Source organism: Pinus tabuliformis, chromosome 5_2 (genome assembly GCF_031772625.1).
Source record: "Pinus tabuliformis cultivar Carrire ecotype Pingquan chromosome 5_2, CPIR1, whole genome shotgun sequence".
Classification (NCBI taxonomy): domain Eukaryota; kingdom Viridiplantae; phylum Streptophyta; class Pinopsida; order Pinales; family Pinaceae; genus Pinus; species Pinus tabuliformis.
The window spans coordinates 625,022,905-625,040,780 of NC_142306.1; the positions used below are offsets into that span (position 1 = coordinate 625,022,905).

General features: G+C 38.2%; 1 protein-coding gene across 1 annotated transcript in view; it reads left to right on the forward strand.

The window, feature by feature from the left end:
- Positions 1–3,895: 3,895 nt before the first annotated feature.
- LOC149160591 (beclin-1-like protein) overlaps positions 3,896–17,876 on the forward strand; it is a 271,962-nt gene continuing 257,981 nt past the window's right edge. Inside the window, exons 1-2 of the mRNA XM_089435385.1 lie at positions 3,896–4,021; positions 4,626–4,804. Of these exons, the coding sequence (XP_089291511.1) occupies positions 3,973–4,021; positions 4,626–4,804 (228 nt within the window). The 5' untranslated portion in view covers positions 3,896–3,972. The remainder of the gene's footprint in view (positions 4,022–4,625; positions 4,805–17,876) is intronic.

Below are 17,876 nucleotides of genomic sequence, written 5' to 3' on the forward strand. Positions count from 1 at the left end.
TCCTCTGGGAGAAGAAAATATTTTGTTGATATTCGTATTTTATTCTGAATTATTAAGGATTTTACAGAATACATAAGTTTTGGCCAATATAGCAGGGCATTACTGATCAGTAAATTCTATTAGCTTATAGATGAATTTTAAGGATTTATAAAAAAATTAGTTCAATTATAGTGCGTTATGGCTTGTTCAGTGTAACTGGTTGAAGTTGGCAAAAACCAGCGCAGATTTGTCCAACAACCCTCCTTTTATTTTTTAAAGGACGTAAAAACCTAAAATACTCAGGGTTGGCAGTGTAGTTTTTGTTAATTCTATCTCAAGACCCTGATGTACAGCTGCGCAGTGACATCATTGAGTGCAGTCAAAACCTGGCCACCTAAAATAATTTAGTACCTAGTGGTGGTCTGTGAGGGAGTTCATTCGTAATCTTGGGCTGGCCACCTAAAATAATTTAGTACCTGGCTATCTAAAGTAATTTTGTACGTGGTTTATGAGGGAGTTCACTCATAGTTTTGGATTTGGGTGGTTAACCTGTTTTCTGGAAAATGAACTTTTAGCCCATAGCAAACAGTTTTAGATATAAGCTCTTAGTCAATAACAAACAGTTTTCAGTGATACTGTCAGAACAAACAAACAGCTTTAGCCAATCACTAATATCCACCAGATACCCAATATCCCATCTGATCGTTGATTCATTGAGAGGTTACCTGAGGGACTTCATATCATATTCACAAAAACCTAGCCTTTAGCCCCCATACACGAAGCCTGGAATTATTGCAGTTTATCTCAACCCATCCTCCTATTTGATGAAAACCCAGTTTTAAAATTGAAGTCAATTATTAAAGCACTTGCGAAAATTTGGGTGATTATAGTTACAGAAAAAACAGGACAGTACAAGGCCTTGTGTTCATGGACTAAAAAAAGGCTATAGAATAAAGGGGTTAAGAAAATAAATATAATTCTCTTAAGCTACAAGGCCTTATGGTCATCGACAACAGGTCAATCTTTTTGCTGAACTATATTCCAATAAACACGTATAAATTCAGTTATGCCCATCCCATATAATGATCAATCTATTCTTACAAGCTCCTGTGCTGATATGTTCTATTTCAAGTTAAAAATCGGGATCCTCCTCTCGGATAAAAGAAGTGAGAGTAGTATGTTTCCTTAATATTTGTATTCTATCCTTCATTATTCAGGATCATTATTCAGGATTTTACAGTATTTTTTTTTTTTTTCAACAGAAAAAAGCATGATGTAATTATATTAAGATGATATAATTTGTCGAGATACAGTTATCTCCGTGGAGACATAAAACAGAAGGCCATTCCCTCATAACAGAAAAACTGTTGCTGTTACAACATCATACCAATGAGAGATATATTGCCGGATTGTAAACATATTAGGAGTAATACAGAAGAGCCGTAAGAAGGCGATAAGAGACAGCCTGATAGAAAAGTATGAGCTACGAGCTACGCCGAGGTGGGCACAAATCCTGTAATGGAGACCAAAATTGTTTGCAGAGGCGTGTTGGATTCCTGGAAAATACGGTGATTCCGCCAGGTCCAGATGTGCCAGCAAGTTAAGATGAAGAGTGCGCGCCAGGAGGGCCGTTGTAACAGGATTTTACAGTATACATAGCTTTTTTCCAATTTTCAATTTCGAAAGATGAAATTGTATATGGTTATGGATGGATTTTAATTATTAAGGAAAGTTTTAGATTAATGAAAGATGAAATTGTATATGGTTATGGATGGATTTTAATTATTAAGGAAAGTTTTAGATTAATTGGATCAGAAAATGAAGTTATATATATTAGTAAGTTTTTCTGATTAATCATATCAGTATTATTTGTTTGTTCGGGACTAGCTAATGTGGTTCATCCTCAAGATAAAGGTGAAAAAATCTATAAATCCTAATGAATATATAGCAAGGAACCTAATGAATAAATAGCAAGAAAGCATAGAGTCCAGAACTAATGTGTTTCATCCTCAAGATAAAGGTGGAAAAATCTATAAATCCTAATGAATAAATCAGTATTATTTGTTTGTTCGGGACTAGCTAATGTGGTTCATCCTCAAGATAAAGGTGAAAAAATCTATAAATCCTAATGAATAAATAGCAAGGAACCTAATGAATAAATAGCAAGAAAGCATAGAGTCCAGAACTAATGTGTTTCATCCTCAAGATAAAGGTGGAAAAATCTATAAATCCTAATGAATAAATAGCAAGGAACCTAATGAATAAATCGCAAGAAAGCATAGAGTCCAGAATTAGCAGCATAGAGTCCAGAATTAGCAGCTAAAAACTAGCGGTTAGGAAATTAGTTATTTAATTAATAAATTAATGTATTTTTAATTTTTAAATAGCAGGCTGTTAACTGCTATTAGTTATTTAATTACTAAATTAATGTATTTTTAATTTTTAAATTCCAATTAAAACTGCTATTAGTTATTTAATTACTAAATTACTGTATTTTTATTTTTTAATTCCAATTACTATTAGTTATTTAATTACTAAATTAATGTATTTTTAATTTTTAAATTCCAATTAAAAATAGCTAAATTAGTTATTTAATTAATAAACTAATGTATTTTTAATTTTTAAATTCCAATTAAAAACTAGAACTAGCTGTTAACTGCTATTAGTTATTAATTACTAAATTAATGTATTTTTATTTTTTTAATTCCAATTACTATTAGTTATTTAATTACTAAATTAATGTATTTTTAATTTTTAAATTCCAATTAAAAATAGCTAATTCTAGACTCTGATGCTTCCTTGCTATTTGTTATTTATTCATTAGGACTCTTCTTTGCTATTTGCTATTTATTCATTAGGACTCTTCCTTGCTCCTTGCTATTTATTCATTAGGACTGGATGTTTCCTTGCTATTTATTCATTAGGATCTATAGATTTTTTCACCTTTATCCTCAGGATGAACCACAACCACATCCACATTGGCTGGTTTGAACACATTAGCTGGTTTGAAATGTGGTTCGAAACGTCGACCACATTAGCTGGTTTGAAATGTGGTTCGAAACGTCGACCACATTAGCTGGTTTGAAACATGGTTCGAAACATCGATCACATTAGCTGATTTGAAACGTTGACCACATTACGTCGGTGATTAATCCAAAAAACATGCTTACTAAATTATAAATTGCAAAAAACTAAAATCTAACATCATTACGTTGGTGATTAATCCAAAAAACATGCTTACTAAATTATAAATTGCAAAAAACTAAAATCTAACATCATCTAAAAAACATGCTTACTAAATTATAAATTGCAAAAAACTAAAATCTAACATCATTACATTGGTGATTAATCCAAAAAACATGCTTACTAAATTATAAATTACAAAAAACTAAAATCTAACATCATTACGTTGGTGATTAATCCAAAAAACATGCTTACTAAATTATAAATTACAAAAAACTAAAATCTAACATCATTACGTTGGTGATTAATCCAAAAAACATGCTTACTAAATTATAAATTGCAAAAAACTAAAATCTAACATCATTACATTGGTGATTAATCCAAAAAACATGCTTACTAAATTATAAATTACAAAAAACTAAAATCTAATTAATCCAAAAAACATGCTTACTAAATTATAAATTGCAAAAAACTAAAATCTAACATCATTACATTGGTGATTAATCCAAAAAACATGCTTACTAAATTATAAATTACAAAAAACTAAAATCTAACATCATTACGTTGGTGATTAATCCAAAAAACATGCTTACTAAATTATAAATTGCAAAAAACTAAAATCTAACATCAACTTTTATAGCGGTGATTAATCCAAAAAACATGCCTACTAAATTATAAATCACAAAAAACTAAAATCTAACATCATCATCTTTTATAGTAGTCTATATTCAATGGCATGACCAGACCACCAAACTGGTCATCGCGATTCAACCAACTGCATCTTCTTCGGGCTATCACGGGGAAACCCAGATGAGTGCATTAGTATTTATGGTTTGTTCAATAAAACTAGTCGAAATTGGTAAAAACAACCCCATATTTCTCCACCCAACCTCATATTTGATGTAAGTTTTAAAACTGAAATTGACTATTGAACCCTTGTGGAAATTCGGAGTGTGGTCACTGAATGGTAGCACAATACAAGGCATTGATGTAAGCCAAGTTTTAAAACTGAAATTGACTTTGAACCCTTGTGGAAATTCGGAGTGTGGTCACTGAATGGTAGCACAATACAAGGCATTGTGGTCATGGACTATAAGTCTATAACAAAACCGTAGAGAAGATAGTTTTGTTGATAAAATGCTAAAACCGTACATCCAGTGTCAATATAGAGTGGGAGTGGCAGGGCGTCTAGTAGAACAATGCTAGAAACAGAAAGTAGAACAATGCTAGAAACATAAAATTATTGATGTTAAAGATCTAAGGGCTGGATAGAGAATAGAAATAAAGTATTTAGACCTGTGCTTTTGTGAATAAAATGGGCTGGGGTTTAACAGTTAACTAACTTTTTTTTTATTGAAACCCTAGCTTGGAATTGATTTCTGGAATGCTAGTTTATAATTCTGTGTGAGGATCATGGTTTTGGAATTGCTTCTGAAATGCTATTTTTGAAATATGAGCTGCAGGGGTGCCAGCAACAGCTACTTCAGTGTATAGAAACAGGAATACTCCTGAAGGAGACAGTCTGCCCTTTCCGAATGTTGTCGGAGATTCCAGTAGTGCATTGCAAACAAACAGTGCAATTAACAATTCCAGTCGAACTGTTTTGAAGCGGGCCTTTGATATTGTATCTTCCCAAACACAGGTGTGTGCACACGTACTTGTTATCTAACAGTAGTATGGCAAATTTACTGAAACATGGATATTCTGCTCTTGAATTAAATCCATTGGGATTCATTTACTAGGAGTTTGATTCCCATGGTCTTGCATCCTTTATGCTACAATTCTATGTCGGCTGGATTTAAAGATTTATTATTTTTGACCTTCAAGATCCACATTTTGAAATCTGTTGAATATCTTATAATTTGCAGGAGCAATTCTATTGATCCAGGATACTCACAAATTTTATTCTTTTAATTTCCATGGGAATGAATTCACTCATTCATAATACGTTAAGCAATTTAATAAAATAGGATTTCAGAACTTACGACATATGTGATTTGTAAATGCTTTTGAGATTACAGTGCTTTCACAAATCTATCAGTTGCCACTTGCTAGTTTGAAAATTATGAGAGTGAAACTAGTCTTCATGCCTCATAAGTTTGAGATAAAATAGACCTAGAGTTGATTGAAATTTTGACACTATGATTTGTAAATACTCTTGAGATTACAGTTCTTTCACAAATCTATCAGTTGCTACTTGCTAGTTTGAAAATTATGAGATAAAATAGACCTAGAGTTGATTGAGATTTTGACACTATGATGGCTTCCACTATTTATTGCCCAAAGTGGCCCCTCTAGGAATCTTCTCAAATGGCCATAAGTGAGCAGCTAAGGAATGCTGCAGCTATCACCAACAACAAACCTTTCACTTTGGAATCCGTTCTTGCTGATTCTAGGAGGGTGTTCCATGAAAATCAAATCTATAATCTTCCAAATGAGCAACGAGATCTGTTAGATGTGCTCTATATATTTTCTGGCCTGCAATCTTAGAAATATAAATCTATGTATAAAAACTAATTAGTGAACTAAAATGTCAAATCAGCAAATAAAGTCTCTGATTTGCAATAAGTATGCTCTGAAACAGCTGTTATAACTTGGAAAACAGCAACATGTCTGATTTTTGCATAACTTTATCTCATGATGGCTGTTGCCTTCTTCCTTGGGAAATGGAGCCACCTTAGATGAACACAAGGAATGGAGGAAGAAAAAAGAAGACACTTTGTATGTGGATGGGCCAGATTAGGACCAAATTTGCTGGTCCTAAGGCCAAGAATCCAAGAAATAAGATGAGTTAGATTTGTTTCTCTAAATCAATTTATAGTCAGCGTAACTAATTGCTCCAATCCGACTCCGACTCCGACTCGACTCTCTAGTTGATTTCAGTGACTACATTAAATATTTATTTTTTTATAAAAAAACATAATTTTAAAGATTTTCATTCACAAAGCATTAGAAGACAACATATGATCAAAGTAAGCTCATGAATATATCCATTATATCAAAATGGCACCCAGTCTATAGTCCAATACATGTAATATATAGAGATCAGAACAAAAACTAGTGATAATTGAAAATCACGATTTTATCGTATTATCGTGATATTTATAAAGCAATGATATAATTGCCTGATTTTATTTATTTATTTATTTATATTTATTATTATTATTATTATTATCATTATTATTATTTTGCGATTTTTTTTTTTTTTTTTTTTCAGAAAAAATCACAATAATTTCATTTTATCGCGATTCGATAGCGGTTTTATTGTCGGGCCGACGGACAGCGGGTTATAACACCAAAAAAACGATTTTTTTATTCATTTCTACAAACAGTGGCAGCGGTGGATTGGGAGTGACCTAGGAGAAAAACCTTGGTCGATTGGGTGCTGATTGGAGGAGAAAACGACTCAAAAACCCTGGTGGATTGAGAGTTGAGGAGGAGAGGATCAATTTTCTCTGGCAAACCGGTATGGACACCAAATTTATGTGTTTTGTTTTGTTTTTTGTTTGTTTGTTTTTGGTTGGGTTTGGATAACCCATTGGTTTATCAAATATTTTTGAGTTAATTTGATGGTGTTTTTGTTTGTTAAATTATAAAAAATTCAATGTGTTTTGTCATGTTACTCATGTATGTAATTTTTTTAATTTCAATTTTCTCTAGCAAACTGGTATGGACACCAAATTTATGTGTTTTGTTTTATTTTTTATTTTTGTTTTTGGTTGGGTTTGGATAACCCATTGGTTTTGTCATGTTACTCATGTAGGTAATTAAAAACTCAAGAATCAAGAGTTCAACCAAGTTACAAACGTGCCAAGGAAATTGGATCTTCTGTGGGAATTTGGTGAACCTGATGGAGGGTTTAATAGAATAAACTTAAGTTTAAGTTGTGTGGGCATCATATATCGGGGGGGTTTATAGATTGAAGTATCACTTTGCACAAATCCCTGGATTTGATATAGGGTCTTGCTCAAATACAAATCCATAAATCATCCGAAGAGCCATGTGATCATTGGAAAATTTAGAGCACGATAGAGAGGCCAAAGCAAAAATGAAGAAGAAACTAGAAAATAGGGTGTTAGGCTCAGGTGAACAAGGAAGTGGCACTGGTTCTACTTCAGCATCAATATCTACAACCAACCCGGTAGCTGCCTCATCATTTTTTGTTCCTAGAACCACGCCTGGTTCACAGCCATCTATCACTTCAATGCTTAAAAAAACTGAGAAAGAACAAGCTGACAAATTGTTGGCCAAATTTTTCCTTTGGAGTGATATTCCTTTCAGCGTTGCAAGGAATAATTCATATTTCCAGCCTGTTGTTGATGCTATTGCAATTGTTTGCCGAGGGTACAACCTTCTTATGATGACTTTAGAGGCCAAATTCTTCAAAATGAAAAGGTTGACTACACCAAAAGATTGGAGGAGTTTAGGGCATCATGGGCACAGATAGGATGCACTGTGATGTTAGATGGTTGGATCGACCAAAAAGGGAGAATCCATATAAACTTCTTGGTTAGTTGTCCCAAGGGGACAATGTTTATGAAATCTATTGATGCATTTTCACATATCAAAGATGCAAAAACTTTTTGTGATTTGCTGGATGTGTTTATTTTGGAGGTGGGGTCATAACATGTTGTTCAAGTCATAACGGACAATGCTTCAAATGTTAGATGGTTGGACCGACCAAAAGGGGAGAACCCTCATAAACTTATTGGTTAGTTGTTCCAAGGGGACAATGTTTATGAAATCTATTGATGCATCTTCACATATCAAAGATGCAAAAGCTTTATGTGATTTGCTGGATGTGTTTATTTATGAAATCTATTGATGCATATTCACATATCAAAGATGCAAAAGCTTTATGTGATTTGCTGGATGTGTTTATTTTGGAGGTGGGTGCAGAACATGTTGTCCAAGTCATAACGGACAATGCTGCAAATTATGTTGCTGCTGGCAGGATGCTTATGGAGAGGCATCCTACTTTATTTTTGACACTTTGTGCTGCACATTGTATTGATTTGATGTTGGAGGACATAGGGAAAATTTCCTTTGTCAAAGATATTGTTGAGTCATCAAAAAACATTACAAAAGCTATATATAATCATACATCTGTGCTTAGCTTGATGAGAAAATTCACCAACAACAAAGAGTTGGTGTGCCCCGCCATTACACAGTTTGCCACTAGTTTCATATTTCTTCAATCCCTCCTGAATTCTATGTGGGATGTGAAGAGAATGTTTCTTTTAGAGGAGTGGCGTGCTTTGACAATGAGCTGCAAACCAGAGGGAGAGGCCATATGCAGATTAGTTTCATACCAGGAAGGCTTCTGGGCGGGAGTGCAGCAGGTGTGCACCGTTACTGAACCTTTGGTAAAGGTTCTTCGATTAGTTGATGGTGAGAAGTCCGCAATGGGCTATTTGTATGAGGCCATGGACAGGTCCAAAGAATCTATTTGGGCCTACTATGATGATAAGGGAGATGAGGGGTTCCAGAGACAACTCCTCCTATGGGAAGTGATTGATGAATGATGGAACAACACACTCCATTGTCCCATTCATGCTGCAGGGATCTACCTGAACCTCACATTTTTTTACCCATGTGGGTTCGTATTTGATGCTGAGATCATGGATGGATTCTTAACTTCTATTCAGAGGATGGTGCGATCTCCAGCAGAATGTACAAAAATCTCCAAAGAAATTGAGACATACAGGATGGCAGGTGGCACATTTGGCTTTGACATGGCCGTAACTGATGGAAAGTGATCTTCTTGGTATATATCTAGAACCTTATCCATCTGGCTACTTCTTTCTTTTTCATGCTTCTTTTAGGAATTTCCATCCACCACATGAATGCTAGTTGTCATGGCACTTACAACTCTTGTTCCAGTAGCCTTGCATGAACTCATCCAGACATTATTCAAGAAATCAAGGCATAACAATAAATCAAATCGTACTTTTTGAGATGGATTTCTATCATGACATTATTTTTGTAGGTATTAGCATCTTGCATGCATGTTGACTCATTTCCCAAATATATATATATATATATATATATATTGTTGAAATTTCTAAGTCTAATCCGTTAGAAATTTTATCTGTATTCTCTAGTTTATTTCTCCTACTTGTTAATTACGAACAAGTTATTTAAACATATAAATATCGAAATAAACACAATGCAGTCTCAACCATCTACAGATCAACAGCTGAAAGAAATAGCAAACACATAAGTGACACCATTATTTTTGGACAACTCGTCCACAGAAAAACTCAACTTGGGAAAATTAGTGTAGCAATTTAGAGGGTTATTTTATTATGCAGTATTTCCTTGAGTACAACTGGGTGCCAAACCAGCTTAGCCTACAGAGAAAATAATCTGGCAATAATTCCTCTCTATTCAGAAGTAGATATTTATAAAATCTGTCCCACAAAACCCCCTCTAGCACAACTGAAGCACTGTGTCAGCCCTCCTAGCCTCTGCATCAGCCTGAAAACCCCTCGCGTCAGATCTCTGAGGCTCTGCGCAGCCTCTCTGGCTCTCTGCGTCACTCCAACAACCTTTGCATGGATGACACAGGCCCTCCTGGCTTCTACGTTGTCTTTGCTAGCCTTTACGTGGCTCCCTCTGGCTTCTGCGTTTGCCTCTTTGCCTCTACGCTGGTCTTTCGACACTATCTTTGCCTCTGTTTCTCGTACTGACTGCCACTCACTACAAAATGATCACTGATTTGACTTCTCTTAGCAAACCCAGCTCTAGAAAATCGAATGACTAATCACTCTGGTGTATTCTCCAACTGACCTTCAAGCCTCCTCTTATACTTTTCCTGTTGGTCCTTCAACGGTCGATATTACATCTCTAATCAATGACTAAGATTATATTTGGCTTGATCCATGTCTTTTGGAACCTTCTAACCCATTTTTATATTAATACCCATTAATATTTATTTTTCTTAAGTTTAGACTTAGGAACTCTATTAAAAATATTAATTATTTTAATATCTCCCAAACCAGTTAGAATCTTCCCAAACCATTTCTGGGTCATGGATATCTCATGTGCTTTAGCCTCTCCACCAATTTTCATGGCTAGAGCACATATGATGCTACCCCAAATCAACACTCCCTCTTAGCGAGGATTGTGCTCTAGTAATACTCCTCACTGAGCATCACTCTGATTATACAGCACTGGTACCTGCGCTGATGCTAGGCCTCCCCACCTAACATCCTCTGCACTGTTGCATCCTGTATTGCTGCCTATGGCTCTATCACTGCCATTGCTGCATCCGTACGACAACTCCCTCTGCATCCCTGCTGTTGCTGGTCCTTTCTCCCAACACTGCATCTGCATTGCAACCCCCTCTCATCAAGCTGCATCGTGCTACTGCTACCCGCTATTGCATTGCAACTCAGTGACTGAGAAGTAAGTAACTGATCCACACAACCACTGACATCCCTGTTAGGCTAGAAACATTCCCGTTGTTGAATCTTTCTCTGCTGCTATCAAGTGCTCCCTCTACTGCCTCTATGCTCTTGCAACAACTTCCTGCATCTCGCACCGCTGCAAAATTCTCTGTGCCATCTTGCATTGTTGCAACACTCTCTGTGCCTCTCGCACCGCTGCAGCCTACTAGCCTTGTGTTGCCCGGGGACTCCTACATTATAGCACTCTCTACTGCTTCATCCTCATCCGTCTCTATCGATATTTTCCAATCCTTCTACTCTCTCTTCGGGGCTCTCGTAGCAAATTATAGTCCAAGAAGTTGGGTACCTCAAGGGTCCTGCCCCTCATCATTTGTAGTTTGCCTAACTCACTGATCCACCCAACAACTGACATCGTTGTCAGGCTAGAAACACTCTCGATGCTGAAGCTCTCTCTGCCACTATCAAGTGCTCCCTCTACTGCCTCTGTGCTCTTGCAACAACTCCTTGCATCTCGCATCACTGCAAACCTCTCTGTGCCATCCTGCACTGTTGCAACACTATGCGTGCCTCTCACACTACTGCAACTTGCTAACCTCGCGTTGCCTGGGGACTCCTACACTGTAGCACTCTCTACCGCTTCATCTGCATTCGTCTCTATTGATATACGCCAATCTTGCTACTCTCTCTTTGGGGCTCCGTAGCAAGGTATAATCCAAGAAGTTGGGTACTTCAAGGATCCTGCCCCTCATCAACTGTAGTCCTCTTGACTACAGCTTGATGTCTCCCCACCTCTTCTCTAGAGGTACATGAGCACTCATGGCTAACAGAACAGACAGGATCCTGGCCTTCCAGATGACAAAGTTGGATGTCCCATCCAGCTTGTCCTGATTCTTCAGTACATTCATGGTCATCTCTCTGCTCTTCCTTTCGACTCCTTTGATTCTCTACTTCCCTCTGGAAGTTCTCTTTTCGACTCCCTTTGGGTCTCTACTTCCCGTCTGGAAGTTCTCCCTTTGACTCCCTCTGGGTCTCAATTTCCTTCTTGGAAATCCGTCTGCCAACTGTTGAGTCACACCTCTATGATCACCTATGCACCTGCAACACTGATCCAGATTCCTTGGCTAGAAATCCGCCTCGGTAGCGACTCCCTCTACCTTGGTTTTTCCTCGTTAAGTACTGTTTTGTCTCGGTAGCAACAACACCCCACCAGCTTCACTCCTTGCAAACTGCCACAGCTTCCTAAGCCCTAGCAACTGAAGGACTGAGGTTCTAGGCTCTGCACAATCCTAGCACTGGCTGAAATGCTCTGAAAGCCAACCGCGTCAACCCTCTTCGTGAGCCTTTTTCTTCCCTCCTCAGCCTTTGTGTTGACCTCTCTCTGGCCTGAACTGATGACACAGCCCCTCTACGTCAACCTTTCTCCGCCGCTTTCTGCTAGGAACAACTTCTGTCACTAAGGACAGTTGTTTCTGGTGCAAATGCTCTGCTTCAGCTCTCTTGTGATCTGCAACCACGCTTTGATACCATGTTGAAATCAGTGTTGTTAAAATCGCGATAAAATCGCGATTTTATCGGAAAATCGCGATTTTTTCCTCTGCCCGATCAAATCGCGATTTTTATACCAAAAAATCGCGGACTTTTTTTATAGCGATTTTTTCGGAAAAAAATCGCGATGTTTTCCCAAAAATCGCGATTTTTACAGAAAAAATCGCAGAGGCACGGGGCAGCGGGCTTTTAATAGGCGAAAATCGATTTTTTTATGTCATTTTGCTGTTTGCGCGCGGAGGAGGAGAAGAGGTGAGGGAGAGGAGCTGGAGGAAATCAATAGGATTAGACTTTCATTTTATTGTATATGACATTATGACATGATGAGATACATTATCATATTTTTTGTTGATATTTTGAGGCTGAGTTGGGACTCAGGACTTACTATTCAGGACATGATTCAATGTTATGTGTGATTTTAGCGCTAGAAATGATATTAAACATCTTATATATTAGTTTTTTTATCATATTTATGTGTCAATGTATTTATTTTATGTTGTAGATGGTTTAGATATTAAAAAAATTGAAAAAAAAATGAAAAAAAATGATTATTTTTGTGCCAAACGCTTTTTTCCCGCTTTTTCCGCTTTTTTCCCGCTTTTAACGATTTTTTCCGCTTTTTTCCCGGCGGATTAAATCCCGATCGCGCTTTGTGCAACATTGGTTGAAATTTCTAAGTCTAACCCGTTAGAAATTTTATCTGTATTCTCTGGTTTATTTCTCCTACTTGTTAACTACGAAAAAGTTATTTAAACGTATAAATATCGAAATAAACACAATGCAGCCTCAACCATCTACATATCAACAACTGAAAGAAATAGCGAACACACAAGTGACACCATTATTTTTGGACAACTTGTCCCCGGAAAAAACCAACTTGGGAAAACCAATGCAACAATTCAGAGGGTTATTTTATTATGCAGTCTTTCCTTGAGTACAATTGGGTGTGCCAAACCGGCTCACCCGACAAAGAAAATAATTTGGCAGTAATACCTCTCTATTCGGAAGCAGATATTCAGAAAATCTGCCCCACGAAATCCTCTCTAGCACAACTGAAGCACTACGTCAACCCTCCTGGCCTCTGCGTTAGCCTGAAAACCCCCTGCTTCAGCTCTTTGAGGCTCTGCGCAGCCTCTATGGTTCTCTGCGTCACTCCAGCGACCTCTTCGTGGATGATGCAGGCCCTCCTGGCTTCTGCGATGTCTCTGCTAGCCTTTGCGTGGATCCCTCTGGCTTCTGCGTTTGCCTCTCTGCCTCTACATTGGTCTTCCGACACTATCTCTGCTTTTCTGTCTCGTACTCACTGCCCCTCGCTGCAAACTGATCACTTATTCGACTTCTCTTAGCAAACCTCGCTTTAGAAAATCGAATGATTGATCACTTTGGTATATTCTCCAATTGACCCTCAAGCCTCCTTTTATACTTTCCTTGTTGGTCCTTCAACGATCGAGATTACATCTCTAATTAATGGTTAAGAATATATTTGGCTTGATCCATGTCTTTTGCATCCTTCTAACCTAGTTTTATATTTTTTTTTCTCGGTAAAGACTAAATCTATTAAGAAAAATATAGTACAAACAGGAAAAGCAAAATACCGACAGACTGGAAATGATGGATTCATCAACCTCGGTCCCGGAGGAAAGAAACAAACTCAGCGCTACATCAAAAAATTTGAGAGCAAAGACTGACTAACAGGCTTTTACCCCAGAGGGTCAGTGACTACAACACAGTGCTTTTTCCCTTTCTTTTTGTTGACTTTTGTCCAGCCAACTTGGGGAGAATGAGCTAGAACAACTTGAAGACTGGAATTTTCTATCTTCGGGAACTCCTTCTCTGATTCAGAGGATGAAGTCTCATGGGCTCGTTTCTGGGAGCTTGCTGTGACATGGGTGTGCCCCATAATGTCCGTGGGCGGAACCATTGGCTGAGGCGCCTGTTCTGGTTCTGAATCGCTTTCCTCCTTCTTCATACTTGGGGAGCTAGAGCTCCCAGCTGGCGGCGGTGGACACGGAGCCCAACGCTTGGGCTTGGGTTTTGCGAAGATGCCTTTTTTCGTTCTTGCTGTCAGCGAAGGGCAGGAGTTATGCAGGTGCCCTGTTAGGTGACAATGGCGGCATCGGAAGGCAGTTTTTTCGTACTCTATAAACTGGGTCCAGACAAAGTCATTGATCTTGAGATTGATATACTCTGGCAATCCCTTGCTTAAGTCAAGCTCCACACATACTCTAGCGTATGTATGGAGACCTTGCCGTTCCCTCTTGTAGTCTCCCATTAAAAAGCAACCCAAGGTATTGCCTATTAGCCTGTATACTTCTGTGCGCCACAGGTGTATTGGGAGATTTGGAAGTCTGATCCATACAGGAGCTTTAGTGATGGCTGCTGAAGCTGGGTCAAAGTCAGGAAACCATGGAGTTAAGAAGAGGCCTGCTGAACCCATGAACCAAGGGCCTTCTTCTAATGCATTTTCGTAGTGCTCAAGGTTATCGAACAGCACTATAAAATATCCCTTTGCACAGAAATAAACCTTGCAACGGTCGGTCCAGTTGTCCTTGATTCAGTCATAAAGATCCTTTGAGCGTGGCCAGAGCCCATTGAATCTGCAGATGATGGCCCTTTCAGCAAATTTTTGGGTTTCGTCTGCTAGATCAGAAAAGGAGATCTCAACCGAGGGAACTTCCTCCAATTTATCAACCAAAAAAGGTTTGGGTTTGGGAAGTTCCGGGGTTGCGGGAATCTCAGAGCGGACTGCATCTTTGTAGGAGTTTGGAGGAGCAGAAGAGGATTGCCCTGCAGCTCCACCTCTCAAGCGAAGGGAAAATACTAAAGAACTGTTGCTTTTTATGTTGTAAAAAGAGAGAGGAAGAGGATCTTCGAGCTGTTTACCTTGGAAAATAAGTCTCTGAAGGGCTGAGGGGATCCCCAGTCTGAGCTCCAGATTTGCTTTGAGGTTCTGCACCAGATCTGTAGGGTTTACCCATTGCAGAATGGTTTTGCCAGATATCTGTGCTATTTGAATCTGAAAGGGGGCAGAGGAGTTTGCAAAAGATTTCTGGAGCAGCACGGGGCCAGAGTCTTTTGCATCTTCCAGCTCTTGACGCAAAGGAGGCCGCAGGTGAGAGGAAGTCTTCTGCCTGAGGTATTTTTTGCTCCAACGCGGATCTGCTGCAAAGGGATCTGTGATTCCTCTACTGAAACGCTGTGTCAGGGTGAAAAAGGCCCAGATCTGCGCAGCCGAGAGCAGAGAAATCTCTAAACATCGAGGATCCAGGTCCATATTCCGCCCCCAAACTCGATCTTCGACCTTGTCATTTGAAATCGACCCTAGCTCGTCCGATCGGAACCGCGTCTTACCAAAATGGGGCACGGAAACTATGCGCCTCTGTATTTCATAGACGCAAACGGATCTGCCATGCCTGAGCAGTGCGATCACGGAGGGGAACGCAACTAGACAAGGCTGGGTGAGGATCGGTTGAATTAGAGTGAAAACCTCTGGATGAGAGGCTGGTGCCGCCCTGAGGTAATCGACCTGTGCCCAGAAGAAAGGGAAACACGCCGGACTCTTTTTGCTGTAGTTCGAATCTTTTAAATCCTTCCCTTCAGTGAATCCGATCCCGGGCAAGAGGGAAGCTTCAAGAGTTGAGTAACCAGTGTACAGGCTTCTGGCCGTTCGAGAGCAGAGCAAACCTTCAGGAGCTGCGGCGGCGCAGTCTTCTGAAACCCTAATACCGAAGAACACCTCCATCGCTCCGTAACTCTTTAAGATTTCCTCTTCGCCTCTGAACTCTAACCTAGTTTTATATTAATATCCATTAATATTTTATTTTTCCTAAGTTTAGACTTAGGAACTCCATTAAAAATATTAATTATTTTAATATCTCCCAAACCGGTTAGAATCTGCCAAAACCATTTTTGGGTCTTGGAGATTTCATGTGCTTTACCCTCTCCACCATTTTTCATGGATAGAGCACATTTGATGCTACTCGAAATCAACATATATATATATATATATATATATATATATATATATATATATATATATATATTGTCAAGGGTCTTTCACTTTTCCAGACTTCCATCAAAGTCTTCATATCTCTCCAGAAGATTTCCTAGTCCACTCTTCTTGGTCCTGGGATGTTGATTGTCTCTACCATGGTTAGTCAACCACGTCATATTTCGTATGAGGACATATTATGTTGATTTCATCTAGTGTGACTTTATGTTTTTTTGCATCCTTTCAGAGGAGGAGATCCTTTTCCTTCGATCATGCTTCTCAAGATAGAGGTATTGATCTGTAACCATACGACATGACATTATAAAAATTAAATAAAAGTATACATACCTCATTTTACCTTTAGGTTGTCCAGGCTTCTTTTAGCAGCTTCCTTGATTGAAAGATATTCAACCCCTTGAACTTCTCTTAGGTCATCTAGGTCATCATATCATTATTCATGAAATCCACAAGTTGGAGTTTCTATTGAAACACTTGCTTCATCCCTGGATCAATGAATCTTCTAGTGAAGATTCCATCAAAGAATCTTGAGGATCTTAAAGATCCCTATCCAATAGATGTTTTCCTTTTGTTGTATGATGAGCCTTATGTAAATGTTTGACTTCTGCAAAGTTGATGCCTACAACTTGCCTTCTTTCATAGAAACCCTAAGATGTTGACTAAGGTATCTTACTTATCCTTGAACATTTAGTCACCCTCGTGATGATGTCATGAGATGATGTTACACCACATCCTATATTGTAGTCACATTCTATGTAGGATCTAGGAGCCCAAAAAGAGACTTATAGAGAGAGACTTAACTTAAAGATTTCTGCTCCTTCTTATTCAACTCCTTCCATCCTCTCTAGTGACATGAATAATGTTCATGATTCCTCTACTAGCTTCCTTAAAGCCTATCTTCATTAACTCAAAGGAGACCTTATTCAATGACTTCATTCTTCTATGAGGACCATAACTATCATCCTTATTTCATGCAAGGACCTTTTTATGAGGATTATGATTATCCTCTAGCATTTCCATTACCTTGCAAACCAAATTCATTAAACCAAAAATAGATTAAACATGAAAGATATTTACTTGGCATGTGAAGAGGAGATCTTCACCTTGCTTCCTTTGCTTGAGCTGCCCATCATGAGCCATATCCTTTTACCAAAAACTTCTTTAGAGACCTTCTAGCATTATGACGTTTGTGATCTTGACATCACCGGAATTTCTTTATGATCTTGAGATCATCTTCTCCTAATTCATCTTCGAGGTACTTTCGACTCCTACATTTGAACACATTGTTGTCATGCTAGAGATATTGCTCTTCCACAAGTGAACTTTATCCTGCTTAGATCTTCACCCTACTTCCTTTGCTTGAGCTGCCCATCATGAACCATATCCTTTTACCAAAAATTTCTTTAGAGACCTTCTAGCATTATGACATTTGTGATCTTGACCTCACCGAAATTGCTTTATGATCTTGAGATCGTCTTGACTCCTAATTCATCTTCGATGTACTTTTGACTCCTCCTACATTTGAACACATTGTTGTCATGCTAGAGATATTGCTATTCCACAAGTGAACTTTATCATGCTTAGTATTCCCAGGAGTGTATCAACATACTTCTATATCGAGCATCATCCAAACTATGATATAGATAGACTCATTCTAATCCGAGTGCCATGCCATTGAGATCATGTTCATAGACAAGATCTGAAATTATGAAAAGTATATCGTGGTGACATTGTGCTTATGAGCACTG